The sequence below is a fragment of the Salmo trutta genome, chromosome 26 (genome assembly GCF_901001165.1).
Source record: "Salmo trutta chromosome 26, fSalTru1.1, whole genome shotgun sequence".
Lineage (NCBI taxonomy): Eukaryota > Metazoa > Chordata > Actinopteri > Salmoniformes > Salmonidae > Salmo > Salmo trutta.
This window is the reverse complement of record NC_042982.1, coordinates 13,689,433-13,712,954: the sequence shown is the minus strand read 5'-3', so window position 1 is coordinate 13,712,954 and position 23,522 is coordinate 13,689,433. Positions and strand designations below refer to the sequence as shown.

The 23,522-nt window shown below is 43.4% G+C and overlaps 1 protein-coding gene across 1 annotated transcript; it reads right to left on the bottom strand.

The window, feature by feature from the left end:
• Window position 1: 1 nt before the first annotated feature.
• Window positions 2-19,615, bottom strand: LOC115163183 (mitogen-activated protein kinase kinase kinase kinase 5). The gene is made up of 31 exons (XM_029714855.1): window positions 19,255-19,615; window positions 12,759-12,816; window positions 11,378-11,468; window positions 11,135-11,199; window positions 10,242-10,297; window positions 10,077-10,124; window positions 9,741-9,783; window positions 9,553-9,625; window positions 9,315-9,446; window positions 8,912-8,974; window positions 8,693-8,774; window positions 7,607-7,723; window positions 7,352-7,433; window positions 7,197-7,249; window positions 6,980-7,041; window positions 6,784-6,828; window positions 6,649-6,669; window positions 4,822-4,867; window positions 4,515-4,674; window positions 4,218-4,318; window positions 4,030-4,071; window positions 3,560-3,715; window positions 3,083-3,143; window positions 2,842-2,944; window positions 2,524-2,582; window positions 2,211-2,314; window positions 1,778-1,955; window positions 1,573-1,641; window positions 1,320-1,412; window positions 1,025-1,148; window positions 2-929 (listed from the first exon to the last, which is right to left on the bottom strand). Exons 1-31 carry the CDS (start codon window positions 19,360-19,362, stop codon window positions 833-835), a joined length of 2,592 nt encoding a protein of 863 aa, XP_029570715.1. The 5' UTR covers window positions 19,363-19,615; the 3' UTR covers window positions 2-832.
• Between the last annotated feature and the right edge of the window lie 3,907 nt (window positions 19,616-23,522).

Sequence of the window (23,522 nt, the reverse complement as noted above, 5' to 3'; positions counted from 1 at the left end):
ATCTTTATTGGGTAATGTTTCCCATTTATTTGAATAGATTGTGATGGGAAATGTAGGTCCCTATGTCTGTGAGCCTGTGAATGAAAAAAAAAGACAGCCTGGTCTCATAGACTGGACGTAACATAGTAATTGTAATTCTGGAACACTGAAATTAGTACGATAATTAGCAATTTTTAAATAATTGACTACCTTTTAGCTACTTTGCAACTATTTAGCATGTTAGCTAATCCCTCCAATAACCCTAACCTTAACTCTTTTAGCTAACCCTTCCCCTAACCCTTTAACCTAACTCTTAAACTTAACCCTAACCCCTAGTCTAGCTAACGTTAGCAAGCTAGCTAATGTTAGCCACCTAGCTAGAATATCGTACTTTTGCAAATTTGTTACATATTGTACATTTTGCAAATTTGAAACATATAATAGGAATTGTAATTTTTAACATATCATACGAAATGAGTGATGGACATTCACAAATTAACACATACCATACGAAACGTAACATATCATACTAAATGGAGTGTCTTTGATTTACATACAGAATAATATGAAATGCTCTGAGACCAGGTTGCAGCAGAGGGCAAGTACTGTAGTACTGTTACAGGATAAATAGGTATTTGTGGAGGAATGAATGCACATGTGTGTCTGGGCACAGTCTGCCCGTGTGGGCTGGCAGTGGAAGCTGCTCACAGATTATGACGGATGAATTCAGGCTGTGCTCCTTTAAACCAGCAGCAAACCAGTATTGTTTGGCATGGACGACACAGTGCCATGGCTGCTGCTTGGAGTGTTCGCATGGGTGATCCTTTGAGCTCGGTTCCATGTGCTAGAGTTCTCAAGGTACTGGGACATAGTTCTCGGCAATCTCCAGGATATACAGGTTACAGAGCCCCGAATGGTCCTCACACTGCCGCGTCTCCATGACAACTATCCTGCGGGGGTTATTAATGAGTCAATCAAACCTATATTTACTTGATTTTGTGTGTGTGAGAGTGTGTATCCTATGAAAGTATACAGGCACACATACCTGTCTGATCCCACTAGACGGTAGGTCTTCTTGGGGTCTGTGATCTCCTGCAGTACGTCTGGGCCCTCTCCTCTCCTCTGCCAGCCATGACGCCACATGGCCAGCAGAGTGTTCTCAAAATACACTGAACCAGACAGACAGAGGGTGATAATGTAAATTAGGCCATCAGACAGACAGACAGACAGAGGGTGAGAATGTGCATTAGGCCCTCCATACCCCAATATTCCCCCCACCCCTCAAACCTCACAATGATTGTATCATGATGACCATGCTCCTCTTCTCCTCCCCTTCTTACCTACAGCTTCCACATCAAAAGTGAAAGTGGTCTCAGCTTGAAGCATCCTGTGGCTCCTCTGCGCCCCCTCCAGGCCCACTATGTGTACTGAATCTATTCAGAGGGCAGAGGCACACACACATTAGCCCTTCCTACACATTTCATTTTGCTCTTGTAGACTGATAGAGACACCGTCATTCAGGGGTTAAAACAGACTTGGGTCTGTAACTAGTCTACTCTTCCTGAGGATGGTGATGATAACAACATGACTTACTCTCATAGAGCACCAGCAGAGTGTTACAGTCCAGCTGGTTCACCTGCACGGTGTCAGGACACCGGCTCTCTGGAACACAAACACACAGTTCCAACACATCTGTTAGATTGGTCCAAACTAAGAAGAAAGCTCACTACTTCATTGAACTGTATGTTCATAGAAACAAGCCTGTGATGTGTTCAGTTGAGTATTCAGTTCATAGTACCTAAGCCAGTGTTGGTGAACCAAGAGGTGTTGGAGTTGAGGTTCATGTTGTCCAGTTGAATGGGCTGCTCAGGACTGGGGCCCCTGTGTACCCCGATACACACTAGAGGGTACTCTTGCTGCGGTGCCACCACCATCTCAAACACACGCAGGGGACTGGGCAGGGGGAAGTCAAAGTGCTGCAGGGGACAAATACACAGTCAGGGAAGTAGTCAGAGACTGTCAGCTGTGACAGTAGACGTGAATACAGGGTTGTGTCTAGTAGGGAGAAAACTATTTGAAACGGCGCGAAACAGGGAAGAACTACCTGAACTTATCCGATAAGATCTTTTGCTAACTGTTTTGCTACGATGTGCCCTACTGAATAGGACGCAGGAAGACAGTGGGCAGCAGGATGATGAGAAGGGATGCTGTGGGATCCTGTGTGTACTCACCTTGATGAGCATGAACTTATGCATGGGCTCGTACCACTGCAGGAGCACCACACTGGTCTCCTGGGCACAGCACAGGAACACACAGCCCCGCTGCACGTTACTGGCTGCAGGGAGCGGGGGGGGGGGGGGGCAAGAGAGGACCTCAGCATTCTAGTATTTTAACAGTCATTTAGCAGACACTTTTATCTAAATCAACTTTGACTTCAAACCCACTCGTGTTACAAGCACCGTACTACAACTGAAGTGCAGTGACTGATCGCCTGGACCCTTTCTTTATCAAGCTAAACAGAATTCTCAACTCCTCTTTTCTCACCCACTGAGCAGGTCTTGCAGCCTTTTGTGTCCGGTATCTTACATGAGACAGCAAACTTCCTGCAAACAAGAAATAAAATGTATGTTGATGAATAATACTAACTACAGGGGGAGAAAATGTTATAATCAACAACAAACACCAGGGTCGTATTCACTAGGAACGAAGCGGAAGGAAATGGGCCTAAACGGGGAGGGACTACTACTGAACTTATCCAATAAGAAATGCTTGTTTTGCTCTTCTGTTGGGAAAGGCTTTGCTATGGTGTTCACTAATGAATAAGACCCAGCACTAGCGTATGGCAATGGATTATAGGGTTACCTAGGCAATAGTCTGTGGGTTGGCAAGGCCACCATTCGCTGCTCCTTTCGGGCCTGCTCATACAACTCCTTCAGTAAGTGAGAATGGAGCTGGGACGACTTACCTGTGGAGGAAAACACACACACACACACACACACACACACACACACACACACACACACACAGATGATTTCAGTTTATTTTATCAATTTATTTTACAGATGTTAGTATTGTAGAATGTCTATGGCTTGCTGAATCTCACCTGATATTGACATGAGGACATTACTAATGGTGTAAACCCAGCTGCACTTTCCTGGATAGAGCTGCAGGAGAGGGGGAAGAGAACAGCGGATGAGTGAGGCACATGTAGAGTTAAATAGAGATTACAAGCAATATGAAAGCAAAATGCAATACTGTCCCTATAACATCCATCTTACTGAATTGTGCTGTCATACTGTAGCATGAGCTTAATCTCGAAGACCATAAATTCAGCCTGACTGTAGCATGAGCTTAATCTCGAAGACCATAAATTCAGCCTGACTGTAGCATGAGTTTAATCTCGAAGACCATAAATTCAGCCTGACTGTAGCATGAGCTTAATCTCGAAGACCATAAATTCAGCCTGACTGTAGCTCTGGTCCAGGGCTTTGGAATGCGTTCAGCTCGCTATTGTCATCACGCAATGCGACCAGATCTAGCCTCTCTGCAGACATAGAAAGACATTAGAGCAGATTCTCACCAGCTCCATGGTGGCGTCTGAGCTGTTCAGGTTGAGGGTGTAGATCCCCTCGTCTGCTCCCAGGATCAGGTGGTGGTCTTTGGTGGTCGGATGGTCCCACGTCGTTGAACTATTCACTTTCAATGGACATCCATGGAATACTTTCTTAAAGTACACCTAGACACGAGGTGGAGAACGGGACCCATATTCATAAACCGTCTCAGTGTAGGAGTGCTGATCTAGGATCATTTCCCTCATGTCTATATAATCTGATTCATTATGATCTAAAAAAATATAAACTGATCCTAGATCAGTACTCCTACTCTGAGACGCTTTATGAACGCGGGCCCAGGAGTCACACTCATTGTTCATAGTGTGTGTGTAGTGTTCCAGATAAAGGTATGCACAAGACTCAGTGCATCGACACACAGTTACAGTAACTGTCGTAAACTGTAGAGCGGCGTACTTGTGAGATTGGTGGACAAACTTACTGGTGGTTTCTTCAGCACGGGGCTGGGACATTCAACTGGATCCTGAAATAGAAAACAGACACATTATAAACATGCATTTTGGAATCATTTCATCCACATTTCTGCGAGCCAACAAGTGATGCGTTTTCCTGGTCCACCTCTCAGAAGAAAAAATGAAATGCTGTTTTAATTCCTGGTCCCATCCATACCTGGGGGGGCTGTCTCCTTCTCCTGTCTTTCTTGGGGGGCAGCTCAGGTGGTTGGAGGCCCGCTGATCTGTCTGTTATGTGTAATGGGAAGGAAACAGGGTCTACAGGGGACACAATCATGTTGTTACTGTACATTAGAGAGCATGGAGAAGATGTGCTTCAGGGTAAATGTCACAGGTCAAAGGTCATTCACTGTACATGGTACGCAATTCAGAAGGGACAACAGGGTGATCAAATGAAGATCCTATATCTGTAGCTGTAGGTAACAATAAGGATAAGAGTGGAGTTGACACTCACCGGAGTTGACGTTTCGCTGGGACCGTGGACGAGGGACGGGGCGTGTGTGGGTGCCACTAGATGTTCGGAGGAGCGGCGAGGGGGCGTAGAGAGTGCGCAGTATCCGGCCACGTTCGTCCTCCCCTGTCACAAACTCCTCTGAACTGGTATAAACTTTGGGCTGCGTGAGCATACATAAGGTCAGGCACTGGAAATGTGTCCTTTATCAACTGTATGCTGTATGTCAACACCATATTTATAGACACATGGGATTTGTAGAGGTAACAAATTGACATACTGTAGTTTAAAAAATGTTGTTTTTGTATACCTTAGGAGGGAGTGGGGGTGGGATGTCATCTAGTGGGATTGTTTCGCTGTTCAGGGAGAAACAGAAATAGTTCAGTGTTTCAGATTGTTGTTTTTAGCCAAATCTTTGAATCATATTTCCCATAAAGCTCTGTTATATAGACGGGTTGGCTGACAACGTCACACAAAATGATGTGCGCATCGATGTGGCCAGAAGGTGGGTGTTGTTACCATTCTGAACGGTCAGATAGTTTGCAACAATGACAAGAGGCTGCCATTTGGGGAATCGTAGGTGTCTCGTTTCAGCTCGTTTTATCTTGTTATTGATGCCATGTCTTGTTTTGAGCTGTTTTGACTGATGACATGTCTATGCTTATATGGCAAACAATTTGCTAGCTAGCTACCAACAACCGTAATGATGTATTTGAGAGACATCAAGTGCTCATTGTGCAAATGTATTTATGTTTTCAATAAACATTTGGAGATGAAATATAGTTTCCATGTTGTCAACAGTCTAAGCCAACAATCTGTATTTAAGGATCCTCATTAGCTGCTGCCAAGGCAACAGCTACTCTACCTGGGGTACAGCAACATTAAGGCAGTTATATACAATTTAAAATATTACATTTCATAACACTTTACCCAATAAATGTAGCCACTACTCCACTATCACATATTTACAATACAACATCCATCTGTACATGTGTGTAGAGTGCATGTCTTATCATCTGTATGTGTGTCTGGGCCTGTGTGTGTGTGTCTCTTCACAGTCCTCGCTGTTCCATAAGGTGTATTTTTATCTGTTTTTTAAATCTGATTCTACTGCTTGCATCAGTTACCTGATGTGGAATAGAGTTCCATGTAGTCATGGCTCTATGTAGTACTGTGCACCTCCCATAGTCCTTTCTTGACTTGGGGATTGTGAAGAGACCACTGGTGGCATGTCTTGTGGGGTATGCATGGGTGTCCGAGTTGTGTGCTAAACAGACACCTCGGTGCATTCAGCATGTCCCATAGTTACGCACGCTTCAGTCCTGTTGCTAGACAACCAACCTGTCTATGCTACAAGCATGGTAAAGACAATGATGTTGAGAGCAGTCGTTCGACTCCATCCCATCCGAGAAATACAGTACACACTTAGAAAAAAAGGCTTCTTCATCATTGTCACGTCCTGACCAGTGATAGGGGTTATTTGTTATTATAGTTTGGTCAGGATGTGGCAGGGGGTGTTTGTTTCATGTGGTTTGGGCTATGTATTTAGGTAGAGGGGTGTTTGGTTTATGTGGTTCGGGGTTTGTTAATCTATGTTCTATGTTAGTTTTTCTATGTTCTATCTAGTCTATTGTAGTTCTATGTTTAGTTTATTGGGGTTGGACCTTCAATTGGAGGCAGCTGGTTATCGTTTCCTCTGATTTAAGGTTCTATATTTAGGAGTTTGTTTGTCATGGGATTTTGTGGGAGATTGTGCTTGTTTAGCTGTGTGCCTGACAAGACTGTCCAGTTTGTTTGTGGTTTGTATACGTTTATTGTGTTTTCCTTCTTCACCTAATAAAAAGAAGATGAGTATATATTTTCCTGCTGCGTCTTGGTCTTTGCCCTACGACACCCGTGACAATCATAGGAAAACCCTTTTGGAACCCTTCTTTCCAAGAGTGTACATCTGGACCTGTATTCACAAAATTTCTCAGAGTAGGAGTGCTAATCTAGGATGAGTTTTACCATAATAGATAAGAGAGGGGGTGCCGATCAATCAGCACTCCTACTCTGGGAAGCTTTATGAATATGGGCCCAGAAACATAGATCAGAGTGAATGGGTGAAGTACGTATATGTCTCAGTAGGATTGCTTACCTCCTGGTGCAGATGGTGGGACTGTGGAGAGAGTGTAGAGAGAAGGAAGAGAGGGTTGTCAAACAAATCAGACAAACGTACAACTGAAGAAATGTCAAACTGATGAATGAATAATCAAGTGTGCGTTATGATTACATGTCCACGTCATCGTAGTCATCATCCGAGTCCAGGCATTGGTCCCTACAGGAAAGAGATCAGCACAGTGGCAGATAAGATCGGTAGTCAACAGTGGTCTTCTCATTACTCATTGGATCATTTATCCTGTAAGACTTGGAGATGATGGAGCCGTCAGTCAGTGTGTGATTGGCTTGCTAAGCAGTAATCCACTTACCTGATTAGACTCTTGTCGCTGCCAGTGGATCCCAGTGTGGAACACTGTACTGTAGGTCGTACCTGAAGCATAGAAAGACAATGACAGACGACTCTGATCAATAAGATACGCAGGCCTACGTTTGTACTGGGAAGCACAGTGGTACACAGGCATGGATACCACCACAGGTACGCACATGGACACACTCATACACACACGCTTACGCACACACACTTACCATTGCTTGTGGTGGGGCTGTCTTTACTGGTCTCTTGGTGTAGAGCTGCTCCACTATAACACACACACCAATCCAATGATTAGTTGCACATGTATACAACCGATAACATTTCCTGGACAGGTTCACAAAGACAAAACCAACTGAATATATCTCACAGCTGATGTCAGAGTTGGTTCTCTCTGCCTGGTTGTGTCTGTTAATGGAGTGAATCCTTCTCAAGGAGCCAGGTACCACAGCCTATAGGACATATCATCATATAGCCATGAGTACTGCATTTACATTTTACATATCTTTTACAATGTGTGATCATGTGTATTATTCATATTTATTGTGTATACAAGGTTTATTACTATATGATTTTATGGTGTGTGTGTGTGTGATTGTGGAAGGTAAGTGTGTGAAGCTCTGACCTCCACGTCCTCCTCCTCAGACGGCAGGCAGGGCTTCAGCTTCTCAGGGTGATGCAGCTTCTCCAGCAGATCCAAGATTAGATCCTGCCTCAGACACGGCTGGGTCAGAAACAGGTGCTGTAGGACAGAGAGAGAGAGAGACAGACAGAGACAGCAAGAGAGAGAGAGAGAGAGACTAGGAAGTGAAAAAGGATTACAGGGACTGCAAGAGAATAGAGGAGCTCAAGCCTTTGATCTAGGTATGGTAGTGGGTGCCAGGTGCACTGGTTTGTGTCAAGAACTGCAACGCTGCTGGGTTTTTCATGCTCAACAGTTTCCCCTGTGTATCATGAATGGTCCACCACCCAAAGGACATCCAGCCAACTTGACACAAATGTGGGGAAGCATTGGAGTCAACATGGGCCAGTATCCCTGTGGAACGCTTTCGAACCCTTGTAGAATTCATGTCCCGGAGAATTGCGGCTGTTCTAAGGGCAAAAGGGGGTGCAACTCAATATTAAGAAGGTGTTCTTAATGTTTGGTATACTCAGTGTACACAGTAGGCCTACTAGTGATCGACGTTAGCAGCAGCACAAAAGTATAGCAAGCCAAAGTTGCCTAATAAGTAATGTGCTCAGTGTGTTCTTAGATCATCTCATCAACAACATATCAACAATGTGCTGACAAAAACTAAAAAACATCAACACCACCATCATCAACAACATATTACCGTCGTCATCCTCAAAATCATCGTTCCTAGCCTACCTCCTTCTCTTCCATGTATTGAAAAGGGCAATGGCCATAGGGGTGAAGGAGTGCTTCTACCAGTTAGTCTTGACAGTGGGGAATCTACACTGGGAGCCTGTAGGGTAGGACCTGGAAGTCATGGTGTAGGGGGTAGGTCAGTCAGACAGGATGGATTCTGCCTTCCTCACCACCTGTCTGTTGTACAGGTCAGACAGACTACTCTGCTGGACTCTTGATATCTTTCACTATTCTAGCTAGGCCATTTGTAGGAAAGGTGAGGCGAGGAGAAAGAGGAGAGGTGGGTGACTGAGATCTAGCAGAGAAGAGAGACATTCTCTGTGTTTCTTGAGGTTTACTCACTGTCAGCATCTTTGAGGCACTGGGTCTCTTCTTAGTGTTCCTGATCAGCATCGTCTTGACAAAGTTATAGAAAATCGAGGACCTAACATGAAAGTGGTAGAAGAAAATGCTGTTGTTTTAACCAGCTGCATATTACAGACCGTAGATTAATTGACTGAATTAAGGAATACAGGTATCATTTCCACAGCTTAAGTGGATAGTAATGGTCTTACTGTATACCATTTGGACTTTTCCTTTAGTTTAGGAGGCTGGTAGCCACTTTTGGACATGAGGAACAGCACCCTGAGAAAAGACAAGATTTTAATGGGAGGTTTGTGTGTGTGTGTGTGTGTGTGTGTGTGTGTGTGTCTGTCTGTCTGTGTGTTTGTATGTCGTCACAGGTCAGTATTGTAAATAAGAATGAGTTCTTAATTGACTTACCTGTATAAACAAAGGTGAAATAAAAAGTGGGGGTAGGCATGTGTGTAATTGGTTAACGGCATGCATGAATGTACATCCAACTGGAACATGAGGGGGTGTGGAAGGAGGAAAGTCTAGATTCTTTCTGCGGGGAGTGTGAATGTAAGAAAGTATGTTGTGTGTGTGTGGGTTAAAGGAATGATTTGAGTGTGTTTGTGATTACCGTAGTGGGTGCACATCGAATAGGGGTGGCTGCAGCTCAGCCAGCTCGATGGCAGTGATTCCCACAGACCACACGTCACACAGCTCATTGTAACCCCCCTTTATCTCCACGGCAGCCACCTCTGGCGCCATCCTGGAAGACACGGGCAACCGCGACCATCAACATCAAGACCATCTGACATCAGATACAACCTCGAGAAGAGCCACAGGGAGGGGACTCATTTGACCTTCAACCTCACCAGTAAGGAGTCCCGATGAAGGACATCCGCCGTGCCAAAGTAGCCGTGATCTGTGCCGAAATCCCAAAGTCCGCTAAACAGCCAGACAATAAATATGTCACTTATTTAATATGTGAGGACAAAAATCTATGATTTAAGTGTTATGATTTACCGCCTGTTGAGTGTTTTAGGGCTTCACAGTCACACACCTAGCTTCACCTCTCCTTGGTCATTCAGGAGGATGTTGGCCCCCTGGACAACAGGAAGACAAGACACCAGCGATCACGACAGAGCAATGTGTACAGTATATTCTGTCTGGACAGCATGAAAACACAACATTGCATCCTAACTTAAAGCAAGCCTTGTCTGAGCCAGAACGGCCCTTAGTGACTGACTAGCGTCCTGTCTAGGAGGTGTACTAGTACATCAAGTTGACTCATGCTACTGAAACAGGAGATAGGCTCCTGCCCCTATGGGCCATTCATAACCGTTATAGAGGCATAACTCATCCCAGCAGATTAGGGAGTCAACCCTGGTCATCTCACCTTTATGTCTCTATGAATCTTCTTCTGGCCATGTAAGTAATCCAGACCCTGCAGGTAGACAGTTAGTACACTGTTACATGTTGATATCAAAGCAACTATTATCTATAACAACCAAGTGACATGTTATACACTCTATATTGTAACGTGTGATATGAGTGGTTTTACCTGAAACATCTCCCTGCAGATAAATGCAATCTGAAGCTCAGAGAGAGGCCCGGTCACTAGAGGGAGAAAAGAGGGGGTGAAGTAGGACACTCTGTTACAGTTGTAGATCGTAATCTGCTCCAGTTCACCCACACACATACTCTCCCTCACACACACACCTGTATTCAACAGGCATTCTCTAGGGGACGAAGTGATAAAATGTCTTAAGAAGTGCAGCAGTCGATAATGATGAGTAACTCACTCAAATCTGTAAAAATAGGCGAATGCAAAATATGTTTTGGGCAGAGGGGTTTTGCAGTGTAAAGGTGATACACTCTTAGAAAAAAAGGGTTCCAAAAGGGTTCTTAGGCTGTCCCCATAGGATAACCATTTTTGGTTCCATGTAGAACTATTTTGGGTTCCACGTAAAATTCCATGTGGAGAGGGTTTTATATGGAACCCAAAAGAGTTCTACCTGGAACCAAAAAGGGCTCTTCAAAGGGTTCTCATATAGGGACAGCTAAATAACCTTTTTGGGTTCTAGATAGCACCTTTTTGTGCTATCTAGTGTAGTTGTGTAGTTGACCTTTAACAGTGTCCCTGTGTTTGAACTTTGGGCAAATCATAACATGACATGACTTCCTGCCAGATGTACGTCACAGAGTAAACCCGTCTGGTTGTGAGACTGATCTGTATTCAAAGCTTGATCAAACCTTATTTCTCTCTCATTCACACATACTGTAGATCACCTCTCGCTTTTTGTTTGTCTGAAATGTTCACCTTCCTCCTCAGAGTTTTCGCAGTTGAAGAGATAAATCATAAATCAACCTAAGCTGACACACACACACACACACACACACACACACACACACACACACACACACACACACACACACACACACACACACACACACCATGGTAGACATCCTGAAGAGAGCCTCCTCCACAGAACTCCATGCAGATTGACAGCTTGTTGGCCCTGGAAACACACACGCATGTCACACACACACAAACATCTGTCATATTAAAGGGTTATACTCCCAGTAACTTTATCATGATCACAACTGATAATATTTCCAATTGGTCTGTATCATCCCATTCCAACTAGAGTATGATATGTGGCTGTGCGTGGCAGGGACTGCTCAGTGCCCACTCACTGTATATAGCTGCCATAGTAGGCCACAATGTTGCGGTGCTTGCAGCTCCTCACTATGACGATCTCCTGCTGGATTACTGAGAAGTCCTCCTCTGTGTGGGAAAAGGTCATATCATATCATTTTATACCATGTACCACACTGCAGTGTATATGGATGCCAGATGATGTCACAATATAGCACCACAACATCATCTTGGTTTGTTACCAACTACTTTTGTGGAACGGTAACATTTGACACCGGCATTACTGCAGAAATATGTTACCATTGAAAGGTTTGTTTCTTTCAGACCTGGGTTGAAATACTACTTGAAATCATTTCAAATACTATATTTGTGCTCGATTGAGCTTGCCTGTTGTAATGGAACCAATATAAATGTCTAGAATGACCAAACTCCGCCCACCCCGCACTCCAGACAGGTTAAAGCAAACGCTCCAAGTATTTGAAAGATATCAAATAGTAATTGAACCAATGATGTACAGTATATAAACCCTGGATTGCTGATGCTATGTATTGGCCATTGAGAGGCTTTGAAGCAACCGGTCGGCCATATTGGTACTCCCCAGTAGGAGCAGTCCTCCATAGGAATGAATGGAATTCTACAGTACTTCAATGAACTGTTTCAAGGACAAAATAACATTTAAGTATTTTTTGTTTGTACACCCAATATGTTCCCCCTGTTGATGAGGCTTATTATGCATTATAGTTGAACCAAAAAGATTACATGTAACAAAAAATTAAATGAAATAGGAAATAATTAAATATATATGTGAAATTGAATTAAGCAAGGATGTATGTTGATGCTAATATTATGTACAATATTTAATTATGTTTCCAAATGATAACAATAGCCTAATATATTCAATATGTTGTAAAATATTGTTTTTTAACAGTTTCAATCAATTCATTCTAATTAACTTAATAATTATGACACACCCCTCACTATTGTCATTGGTTGCACTACTTGCACTGTTTGCTTACATAACCTGGTTCACGTATTCATGACATTACCCTGAAGAAGGCAAAGTGTTCGTGAAACTTTGGTGATTTACCCAGTAATTACTGGGAGTTTATATATAGAGTGTGCAACTCTTTATTTTTATAGCTTATAGTTTATTCGCAGTTAGTCAGCACCTCTACATAAAATCATTTTCTCTGGGTGTGCGCCAGCTCATGTTTTTTTTAATAAAAAACGAATGTAGACATTAATAAATGCATTTCTATATCTTCCAAAATATTTTTACAACGGTGTGGGAGTGCCAAGATGGAGGCACGGTGGCTTCAACACAGCACCCCCTATCCGTCATCTAGTGTATATATAAATCATTGATTTGAACCTATGTGTGGTCTCTAGTATCTGTAGTAACAGAGGGGACTTCTTTACCTGGCTCCATCTTGATGACCTTGATGGCCGCCAGCTCCCCGTTCTGCTTGTTCCGAGCCTGAGTAAAAGACAGCTGCATCAGTCAGTGGGCTTGTTATGGAAGGGGGAGTATAACCTGATTCACTGACCTCAGGACAGATTTTTTTATTTCACCTTTATTTAACCAGGTAGGCTAGTTGAGAACAAGTTCTCATTTACAACTGCGACCTGGCCAAGATAAAGCAAAGCAGTGCGACACAAACAACAACACAGAGTTACACATGGAATAAACAAACATACAGTCAATAACACAATAGAAAAAGTCTATATACAGTGTGTGCAAATGAGGTAAGATAACAGAGGTAAGGCAATGAATAGGCCATAGTGGCGCAATAATTACAATTTAGCAATTAAACACTGGAGTGATAGATGTGCAGAAGATGAATGTGCAAGTAGAGATACTGGGGTGCAAAGGAGCAAAAAATAAAACAATAACAGTGTGGGGATGAGGTAGTTGGATGGGCTATTTACAGATGGGCTATGTAGAGGCGTAGTGATCTGTGAGCTGCTCTGACAGCTGGTGCTTAAAGTTAGTGAGGGAGATATAAGTCTCCAGCTTCAGTGATTTTTGCAATTCGTTCCAGTCATTGGCAGCAGAGAACTGGAAGGAAAGGCGGCCAAAGTAGGAATTGGCTTTGGGGGTGACCAGTGCGTTCTACAGGTGGGTGCTGCTATGGTGACCAGTGAGCTGAGATAAGGTGGGGTTTTACCGAGCAAAGACTTATAGATGACCTGGAGCCAGTGGGTTTGGCGACAGATATGAAGCGAGGGCCAGCCAACGAGAGCATACAGGTCGCAGTGGTGGGTAGTATATGGGGCTTTGGTGACAAAACGGATGGCACTGTGATAGATTGCATCCAATTTGCTGAGTAGAGTGTTGGAGGCTATTTTGTAAATGACATCGCCGAAGTTAAGGATCGGCAGGATAGTCAGTTTTACGAGGGTATGTTTGGCAGCATGAGTGAAGGATGCTTTGTTGCGAAATAGGAAGCCGATTCTAAATTTAATTTTGGATTGGAGATGCTTAATGTGAGTCTGGAAGGAGAGTTTACAATCTAACTAGACACCTAGGTATTTGTAGTTGTCCACATATTCTAAGTCAGAACCGTCCAGAGTAGTGATGCTGGATGGGCGGGCAGGTGCGGGCGGAGATCGGTTGAAGAGCATGCATTTAGTTTTACTTGAATTTAAGAGCAGTTGGAGGCCACAGAAGGAGAGTTGTATGGCATTGAAGCTCGTCTGGAGGGTAGTTAACACAGTGTCCAAAGAAGGGCCAGATGTATACAGAATGATGTTGTCTGCGTAGAGGTGGAACAGAGAATCACCAGCAGCAAGAGCGACATCATTAATGTATATAGAGAAAAGAGTTGGCCCGAGAATTGAACCCTTTGGCACCCCCATAGAGACTGCCAGAGGTCTGGACAACAGGCCCTCCGAATTGACACACTGAACTCCTGAGAAGTAGTTGGTGAACCAGGCGAGACAGTCATTTGAGAAACCAAGGCTGTTGAGTCTGCCGATAAGAATATGGTGATTGACAGAGTCGAAAGCCTTGGCCAGGTCGATGAATACAGCTGCACAGTATTGTTTCTTATCGATGGCGGTTATGATATTGTTTAGGACCTTGAGCGTAGCTGAGGTGCACCCATGACCAGCTCGGAAACCAGATTGCATAGCGGAGAAGGTACGGAGGGATTCGAAATGGTCGGTAATCTGTTTGTTAACTTGGCTTTCGAAGACCTTAGAAAGGCAGGGTAGGATAGATATAGGTCTGTAGCAGTTTGGGTCTAGAGTGTCTCCCCTTTGAAGAGGGGGATGACCGCGGCAGCTTTCCAATCTTTGGGGATCTCAGATGATACGAAAGAGAGGTTGAACAGGCTAGTAATAGGGGTTGCAACAATTTCGGCTGATAATTTTAGAAAGAGAGGGTCCAGATTGTCTAGCCCGGCTGATTTGTAGGGGTCCAGATTTTGCAGCTTTTTCAGAACATCAGCTATCTGGATTTGGGTGAAGGAGAAATGGGGGAGGCTTGGGCAAGTTGCTGTGGGAGGTACAGGGCTGTTGACCGGGGTAGGGGTAGCCAAGTGGAAAGCATGGCCAGCCATAGAAAAATACTTATGGAAATTTTCAATTATCTGAGATTTACCGGTGATGACAGTGTTTCCTAGCCTCAGTGCAGTGGGCAGCTGGGAGGAGGTGCTCTTATTCTCCATGGACTTTACAGCGTCCCCAAACTTTTTGGAGTTTATGCTACAGGATGCAAATTTCTGTTTGAAAAAGCTAGCCTTTGCTTTCCTAACTGCCTGTGTATATTAGTTCCTAACTTCCCTGAAAAGTTGCATATATCGGGGGCTATTTGATGCTAATGCAGAACGCCACAGGATGTTTTTGTGCTGGTCATGGGCAGTCAGGTTTGGAGTGAACCAAGGGCTATATCTGTTCCTGGTTCTACATTTTTTGAATGGGGAATGCTTATTTAAGATGGTGAGGAAAGCACTTTTAAAGAATAACCAGGCTTCCTCTACTGACGGAATGAGGTCAATATCCTTCCAGGATACCCGGGCCAGGTCGATTAGAAAGGCCTGATCGCTGAAGTGTTTTATGGAGCGTTTGACAGTGATGAGGGGTGGTCGTTTGACCACAGACCCATTACGGATGCAGGCAATGAGGCAGTGATCGCTGAGATCCTGGTTGAAGACAGCAGAGGTGTATTTGGAGGGCAGGTTGGTTAGGATGACCTCTATGAGGGTGCCCGTGTTTACAGATTTGGGGTTGTACCTGGTAGGTTCATTGATAATTTGCGTGAGATTGAGGGCATCAAGCTTAGATTGTAGGACGGCCGTGGTGTTAATTACTTCTGCATTGCCCAATCACAAAGCCTACACACACTAGAGCACACCAATGAGAGACCCTGTTTGTTGGTTGACACAACAACACTAAACATAGCCCCTGAATGTGCACAGTGGAAAGTAGACAGATAATAGGATGGGGTTGGCTGGCAGGGGGCTGGGTTGAGTGGAGAGAGATGGCCACTGAAGGAAAGCCACAAAACAAACAGTGCTCATCTCACAGACCACTGGAAACGTTGTGATCGAAGCCAGGCAGGTTCCATGGTGACGTCAATGACCTTGTTGACAGACTGACACCACATAGATACACATGCAGACACTCACAAGCTCTTACACTCAGAGGACGAAGTGACAAATGTCTTAAGAAGCACAGCAGTCGATAATGATGAGTAACTTATGATCCCTCAAATTAAATGTCTAAAAACAGGCGAATGCAGAACATGTTTTGGATGAAGGATGGGTTTAACAGTGCAAGGGTAAATGGTGATAGGTGACCTTTAAGAGTGTCACTGTGTTTGAACTTTAGGAACATCACAACATAACTTCCTGGTACTTCACAAAGTAGAACTGCAGATCACCTCTCACCGTTTGTTTGGAAGAAATGTTCTCCCTTCCTCTTACTCAGAGTTTCCCCAGTTAAAGTGATAAAGCCCCCCCCCCCCACACACACACACACAGTCTTGCACAGCTAACCTTGTGGGGACACAAAATTTAAACCCCTTAGAAATAGCATTTGACCTTGTGGGGACTAACAAAATGTCTCCAGTTGGTCAAATTTTTGTTTGGGTACTTCTGGTCCCCACAAGTATAGTTAAACACACACACACACACACACACACACTTTATTACTTGTGAAGAGTAATTTCTGTAAATACCAATGGCTCTCTCACTTCTTTATTTTCACTTTCTGTCAAAGATTGCACCCGGCACAAAATGTCATCGCATTTATTGGCAGAGACACATCACAGTAACCCACTGTTTTCAGTATTGTGGCTTGGCTGAAACTTAACCTTATCCTGTCCTTTGTGGAGTCAATGCCTATGAGCCTGTGGGATAAATTCTATTGCATCGAAAACTTGAGAATTGTGTAAGTAGTTCTTCTGAATGTCACATCAGTAGGATCCCTGCCTACAAATGTAGCAAGTCTACTTGCATAGGAGGGTAAATCCATTTTAATTCAATCACTTTTTGAAAGTATCCATAAATGTTTGCCCATGGTAGAAGTGGTCAGAAAGTGACTTTTTGGACCTGAATTCCAAAACATTCAGGAGATAGAGGTGCTCAAATTTGACCCATTTTGCATACCCCACCATACCATGAGACATCCATGTCTTCATCACTGGAAAAGACCAACGGTTGAATTTGATTTAATTTAAAAGCAAAATAGGTCAACTTTGAGCACCTTTACTTCTTGAATTCCAAAAATGTCACTTTCTGACCACTTCTACAATGGGCAAATACTGTATGTATGGAAGGTTTAGTTCAAATCAAAAGGGGGTGCTATGAAAAAATGATTGAATTCAAATGGATTTACACTAGATAGAGGATAGGAGTTTAAGTTGAAAAAAAGGATTCTTAGTTCAATGTGTACCAAAAAATATTTAGCTTTTATGGAAGTGTGCCGAAGCAGAAGTGTTCACAGGAGGCCTAGGGACAGTTGGGAGGCCTGATAACAATGTAGTTCAACAGAGACGTACCCACAGTGATGTTGTGGATACATATTTCGAAATTACCAACCTATAAAAACCCACAGCTCTTTGAATTACTGAGAAGCTTCATGTTGTTGCCCAACAAGAAAAACAAAAAATGAACAAAACTAAAATATTGTCAGAAGTCCAGGTATTGTTCTGGTGTTTATTTTGTTTCCTTGAGCCCCCACCCCCTCCAGACACTGTTGGCACAGACAGCATGCTAACCAAACCTGTTCTCCCTCTCCCACACATGCTCACTCAAGGCTGGCCTGTTTCCATGACACTGTGGGTAAGCAAAGTGCTGCATCTGCAGGTCTCCATCAGTGTTCAGTCTGCTTGTTGAATCAACACATAGGCCGGCTTCGAGGGTGGATGAGTGTATGTGTGTGTGCCTGTATGTGTCAGCTTGTGTGTACGCCCCTGTGGGTGAGTCTATTTATGTGAAACTCCCTGTGGCTTCAGTGCTTTGAATGTGTATTTATTCACTTTGCAGAAAAAAAACGGTTTGTTCGCAGACATTGCTACCATAAGTTGTTGAATAAATGCAAAGTACTGTGAAAATAGAGCAGAATCTGTCGATGGCCTCCGTTTCTCTCTGGAGAGGAAGTGCGCTTCATATCCCCCCTACTTTGCATCAGTCACATGTACAGTGGACAAGCTCCTGAACACAGCAGCTGGCAAACTCTGCCAAAGCTTGTCCAGTAAGGCCATTTATGACATTATAAAATCTTTGTAATTCTTCTACAATATCATTACTGACATTGTAGAGTGTACCAGGATTCTGGAAAGGGCATAAATTCCACATAAGATACACAATTTACACAAAATGTTCCTTAAGGAATAAAAGTGAAAATGGTGTGCTCCACATTGAATTCATGCTATACATAGCAACTGAATGAAATGATCATGGCTGGTGCTGAATAGCACACTCATCATGTGGTGTTCAAACAGGTGCAAAGCACACTGCATTTCTGCAAAGTTCTGTGACAGGAGACAATATGACTTATTCAGAGATCGAATGTGTCCTTGCAACTTGTAGGTAACAAGTGTTACTGAAAGATACAGTTGGATATTGCCTCCCAACATCCATGCATATCAATGATAAGCTTCTGTATTTGTTTGAATGGATGTGACGTTCCAACTCACTTATTGGTCACATCCTTAGGCCCTATCCTGATTCGAGGTAAACACATTGTGTACCTAATGTGGTCACAATAAATGTGTCTTTAGGACAGTGAATTGACAGGTGACAGGTTGTCTTGTTCCAACACAGTTACTGACTTAGAACACATTCTGCCCATTAACAAAACTGCTACATACAAAGTCACAGTGTAACTGACTGGGGTTGAGCTGTGAGGCGTAAACACAACTGACCTCATGGTAAGAGTATAGGACTCAGTTACCTGAAGAAAGACAACATAGATCAGCCTCTATTCCCTGGTGAGCTATGAGCCAATCCTTCACTACTCGGGGAAACATATTCCACAGAATTGACATAATACACTTTCATGTAATACAAAGGGACATATTCACTAACCAAAAGTGAAAGATGAAGAGAAAGGAAACCCGTGTATGAAAAAAATCTAAATATCTGATCATATATGCTTTTTCAAAAACCACTTCCTTTTTTGAAACAGGAATTACAGAAAACTGAAGTCTAAACTTCCTGAGAATGTGAATAAACTAATCCAACACGGTTAATTTACTTGCGACATGATTTAGGCCTACATGAAATCAAACCATAGCTTGCAGCCACAAATAAAATCTTCAAATTGAATATTTTATTGTAAATCAGACTATTGACATTCGAAACACAGGTCACCATGAGAAACATCACAAAAAAAGTAAAAGCACAGCAACAAGGTAACATAAAACTCTCTGAAAATGTCCTGGTTGTGTGTTGTTTTTATCTCTGACCTTGTAAACCTCGCCATAGGTGCCTCCACCGACCCGGAGCAGAATCTCAAAGTCCTCCTGCGGGTTCCGGGTGGAGATATCCAGTGCAGCCCGGTTCTGGGAGTCCATTACTCCTGGGGCATGGCGCAAACTCACACACACATACGCAAACTCCCTCCACTGACTACTGTTCCTGCTGCAGGCGCACAAACACCACACTCTCTCTCACCTTCCTTCTTCACTCACCAGTTAGACCCCCCTCCCTCTCTCGTCTCTTTTTTCACTCTGTTGCCTGAACTAAATGATCTCTGATTTTCAGTGAAGCTCATTTACATTTTCTCTGGTTTTATTTCCTGTTGGGTGTAAGTCTGAAGGTGTGAGTGTATGAGAGAGAGAGAGAGGGGTGGGGGGGAGAGACTTAGTTTCACCATTGTCTTTTTGACATTCTTTGTAGTGTGTGTGTGTGTGTGTGTGTGTGTGTGTGTGTGTGTGTAGCTGCGTTACTCTTGTTCTCTGTGTGGGTTTTCTCTTGTCACTTGGGCATGCCTGCAGAAGTGTGAGCTACAAATATGCAATGCTGTTCTCGTTTGGAACCATTTATAATGGCCTGACTTCCTGTAGAGCAACAGTAGCATGTCGATACACATGAAAAATTATCATGCTTCAGAGTGGTAGAGATCAATAGCTAAAATATTATTGTCAATGAGGAAGTAAAAAAAAAAAAATATATATATATATATATATATATATATATATTGATTGATTGATTGAACTCTGACTACAAAAGGACATAAGTCAAAGGCATCACATTGCTCCAGTATTGGTGATAATAAATTAAAATGAAAATAAAAGAGAGGAAACATTTGCTGGACCTACTGAGAGCACTAAAAGCGTTGTACTCTAATATGCATCTACTGTTGTTAGAATGACAGCAGGTTATATAGCATGATATTGTCAAATCAAATATTGTCACATGCGCCGAATACAACGGGTGTAGACTTTACCGTGAAATGCTTGCTTACGAGCCTTCCCCAACTACGCCAAGTTAATAATAATAATAATTAATACAAGAGGAATAAAATACACAAGAATGGAGCTATATACAGGGAGTACCAGTACCAGATCTATGTGGAGCTATATACAGGGAGTACCAGTACCAGATCTATGTGGAGCTATATACAGGGAGTACCAGTACCAGATCTATGTGGAGCTATATACAGGGAGTACCAGTACCAGATCTATGTGGAGCTATATACAGGGAGTACCAGTACCAGATCTATGTGGAGCTATATACAGGGAGTACCCGTACCAGATCTATGTGGAGCTATATACAGAGAGTACCAGTACCAGATCTATGTAGAGATATATACAGGGAGTACCAGTACCAGATCTATGTGGAGCTATATACAGGGAGTACCAGTACCAGATCTATGTGGAGCTATATACAGGGAGTACCAGTACCAGATCTATGTGGAGCTATATACAGGGAGTACCAGTACCAGATCTATGTGGAGCTATATACAGGGAGTACCAGTACCAGATCTATGTGGAGCTATATACAGGGAGTACCAGTACCAGATCTATGTGGAGCTATATACAGGGAGTACCAGTACCAGATCTATGTGGAGCTATATACAGGGAGTACCAGTACCAGATCTATGTGGAGCTATATACAGGGAGTACCAGATCAATGTGGAGCTATATACAGGGAGTACCAGTACCAGATCTATGTGGAGCTATATACAGGGAGTACCAGTACCAGATCTATGTGGAGCTATATACAGGGAGTACCAGATCAATGTGGAGCTATATACAAGGAGTACCAGTACCAGATCAATGTGGAGCTATATACAGGGAGTACCAGATCAATGTGGAGCTATATACAGGGAGTACCAGTACCAGATCTATGTGGAGCTATATACAGGGAGTACCAGTACCAGATCTATGTGGAGCTATATACAGGGAGTACCAGATCAATGTGGAGCTATATACAAGGAGTACCAATACCAGATCAATGTGGAGCTATATACAGGGAGTACCAGTACCAGATGCATGTGGAGCTATATACAGGGAATACCAGTACCAGATCAATGTGGAGCTATATACAGGGAGTACCAGTACCAGATCTATGTGGAGCTATATACAGGGAGTACCAGATCAATGTGGAGCTATATACAGGGAGTACCAGTACCAGATCTATGTGGAGCTATATACAGAGAGTACCAGTACCAGATCTATGTGGAGCTATATACAGGGAGTACCAGTACCAGATCTATGTGGAGCTATATACAGGGAGTACCAGTACCAGATCAATGTGTAGCTATATACATGGAGTACCAGTACCAGATCTATGTGGAGCTATATACAGGGAGAACCAGTACCAGATCTATGTGGAGCTATATACAGGGAGTACCAGTACCAGATCTATGTGGAGCTATATACAAGGAGTACCAGATCTATGTGGAGCTATATACAGGGAGTACCAGTACCAGATCTATGTGGAGCTATATACAGGGAGTACTAGTACCAGATCTATGTGGAGCTATATACAGGGAGTACCAGTACCAGATGAATGTGGAGCTATATACAGGGAGTACCAGATCTATGTGGAGCTATATACAGGGAGTACCAGTACCAGATCTATGTGGAGCTATATACAGGGAGTACCAGTACCAGATCTATGTGGAGCTATATACAGGGAGTACCAGTACCAGATCTATGTGGAGCTATATACAGGGAGTACCAGTACCAGATCTATGTGGAGCTATATACAGGGAGTACTAGTACCAGATCTATGTGGAGCTATATACAGGGAGTACCAGTACCAGATCTATGTGGAGCTATATACAGGGAGTACCAGTACCAGATCTATGTGGAGGTATATCCAGGGAGTACCAGTACCAGATCTATGTGGAGCTATATACAAGGAGTACCAGTACCAGATCTATGTGGAGCTATATACAGGGAGTACCAGTACCAGATCTATGTGGAGCTATATACAGGGAGTACCAGTACCAGATCTATGTGGAGCTATATACAGGGAGTACCAGTACCAGATCTATGTGGAGCTATATACAGGGAGTACCAGTACCAGATCTATGTGGAGCTATATACAGGGAGTATCAGTACCAGATCTATGTGGAGCTATATACAGGGAGTACCAGTACCAGATGCATGTGGAGCTATATACAGGGAATACCAGTACCAGATCAATGTGGAGCTATATACAGGGAGTACCAGTACCAGATCTATGTGGAGCTATATACAGGGAGTACCAGATCAATGTGGAGCTATATACAGGGAGTACCAGTACCAGATCTATGTGGAGCTATATACAGGGAGTACCAGTACCAGATCTATGTGGAGCTATATACAGGGAGTACCAGTACCAGATCTATGTGGAGCTATATACAGGGAGTATCAGTACCAGATCTATGTGGAGCTATATACAGGGAGTACCAGTACCAGATCAATGTGGAGCTATATACAGGGAGTATCAGTACCAGATCTACGTGGAGCTATATACAGGGAGTATGAGTACCAGATCTATGTGGAGCTATATACAGGGAGTACCAGTACCAGATCTATGTGGAGCTATATACAGGGAGTACCAGTACCAGATCTATGTGGAGCTATATACAGGGAGTACCAGTACCAGATCTATGTGGAGCTATATACAGGGAGTACTAGTACCAGATCTATGTGGAGCTATATACAGGGAGTACCAGTACCAGATCTATGTGGAGCTATATACAGGGAGTACCAGTACCAGATCTATGTGGAGCTATATACAGGGAGTACCAGTACCAGATCTATGTGGAGCTATATACAGGGAGTACCAGATCTATGTGGAGCTATATACAGGGAGTACCCGTACCAGATGTATGTGGAGCTATATACAGGGAGTACCAGTACCAGATGCATGTGGAGCTATATACAGGGAATACCAGTACCAGATCAATGTGGAGCTATATACAGGGAGTACCAGTACCAGATCTATGTGGAGCTATATACAGGGAGTACCAGATCAATGTGGAGCTATATACAGGGAGTACCAGTACCAGATCTATGTGGAGCTATATACAGAGAGTACCAGTACCAGATCTATGTGGAGCTATATACAGGGAGTACCAGTACCAGATCTATGTGGAGCTATATACAGGGAGTACCAGTACCAGATCAATGTGGAGCTATATACAGGGAGTACCAGTACCAGATCAATGTGGAGCTATATACATGGAGTACCAGTACCAGATCTATGTGGAGCTATATACAGGGAGAACCAGTAC

Excerpts from the sequence above, each read along its gene's own strand:
- LOC115163183 (XM_029714855.1), bottom strand. The coding sequence starts at position 19,362 with ATGGACTCCCAGAACCGGGCTGCACTGGATATCTCCACCCGGAACCCG. Across the intron at positions 3,716-4,029 it reads CCGTGCTGAAGAAACCACCA|GTGTACTTTAAGAAAGTATT; the intron begins GTAAGTTTGTCC and ends CCTCGTGTCTAG. Across the intron at positions 2,315-2,523 it reads CTGCAAGACCTGCTCAGTGG|CCAGTAACGTGCAGCGGGGC; the intron begins GTGAGAAAAGAG and ends CGCTCCCTGCAG.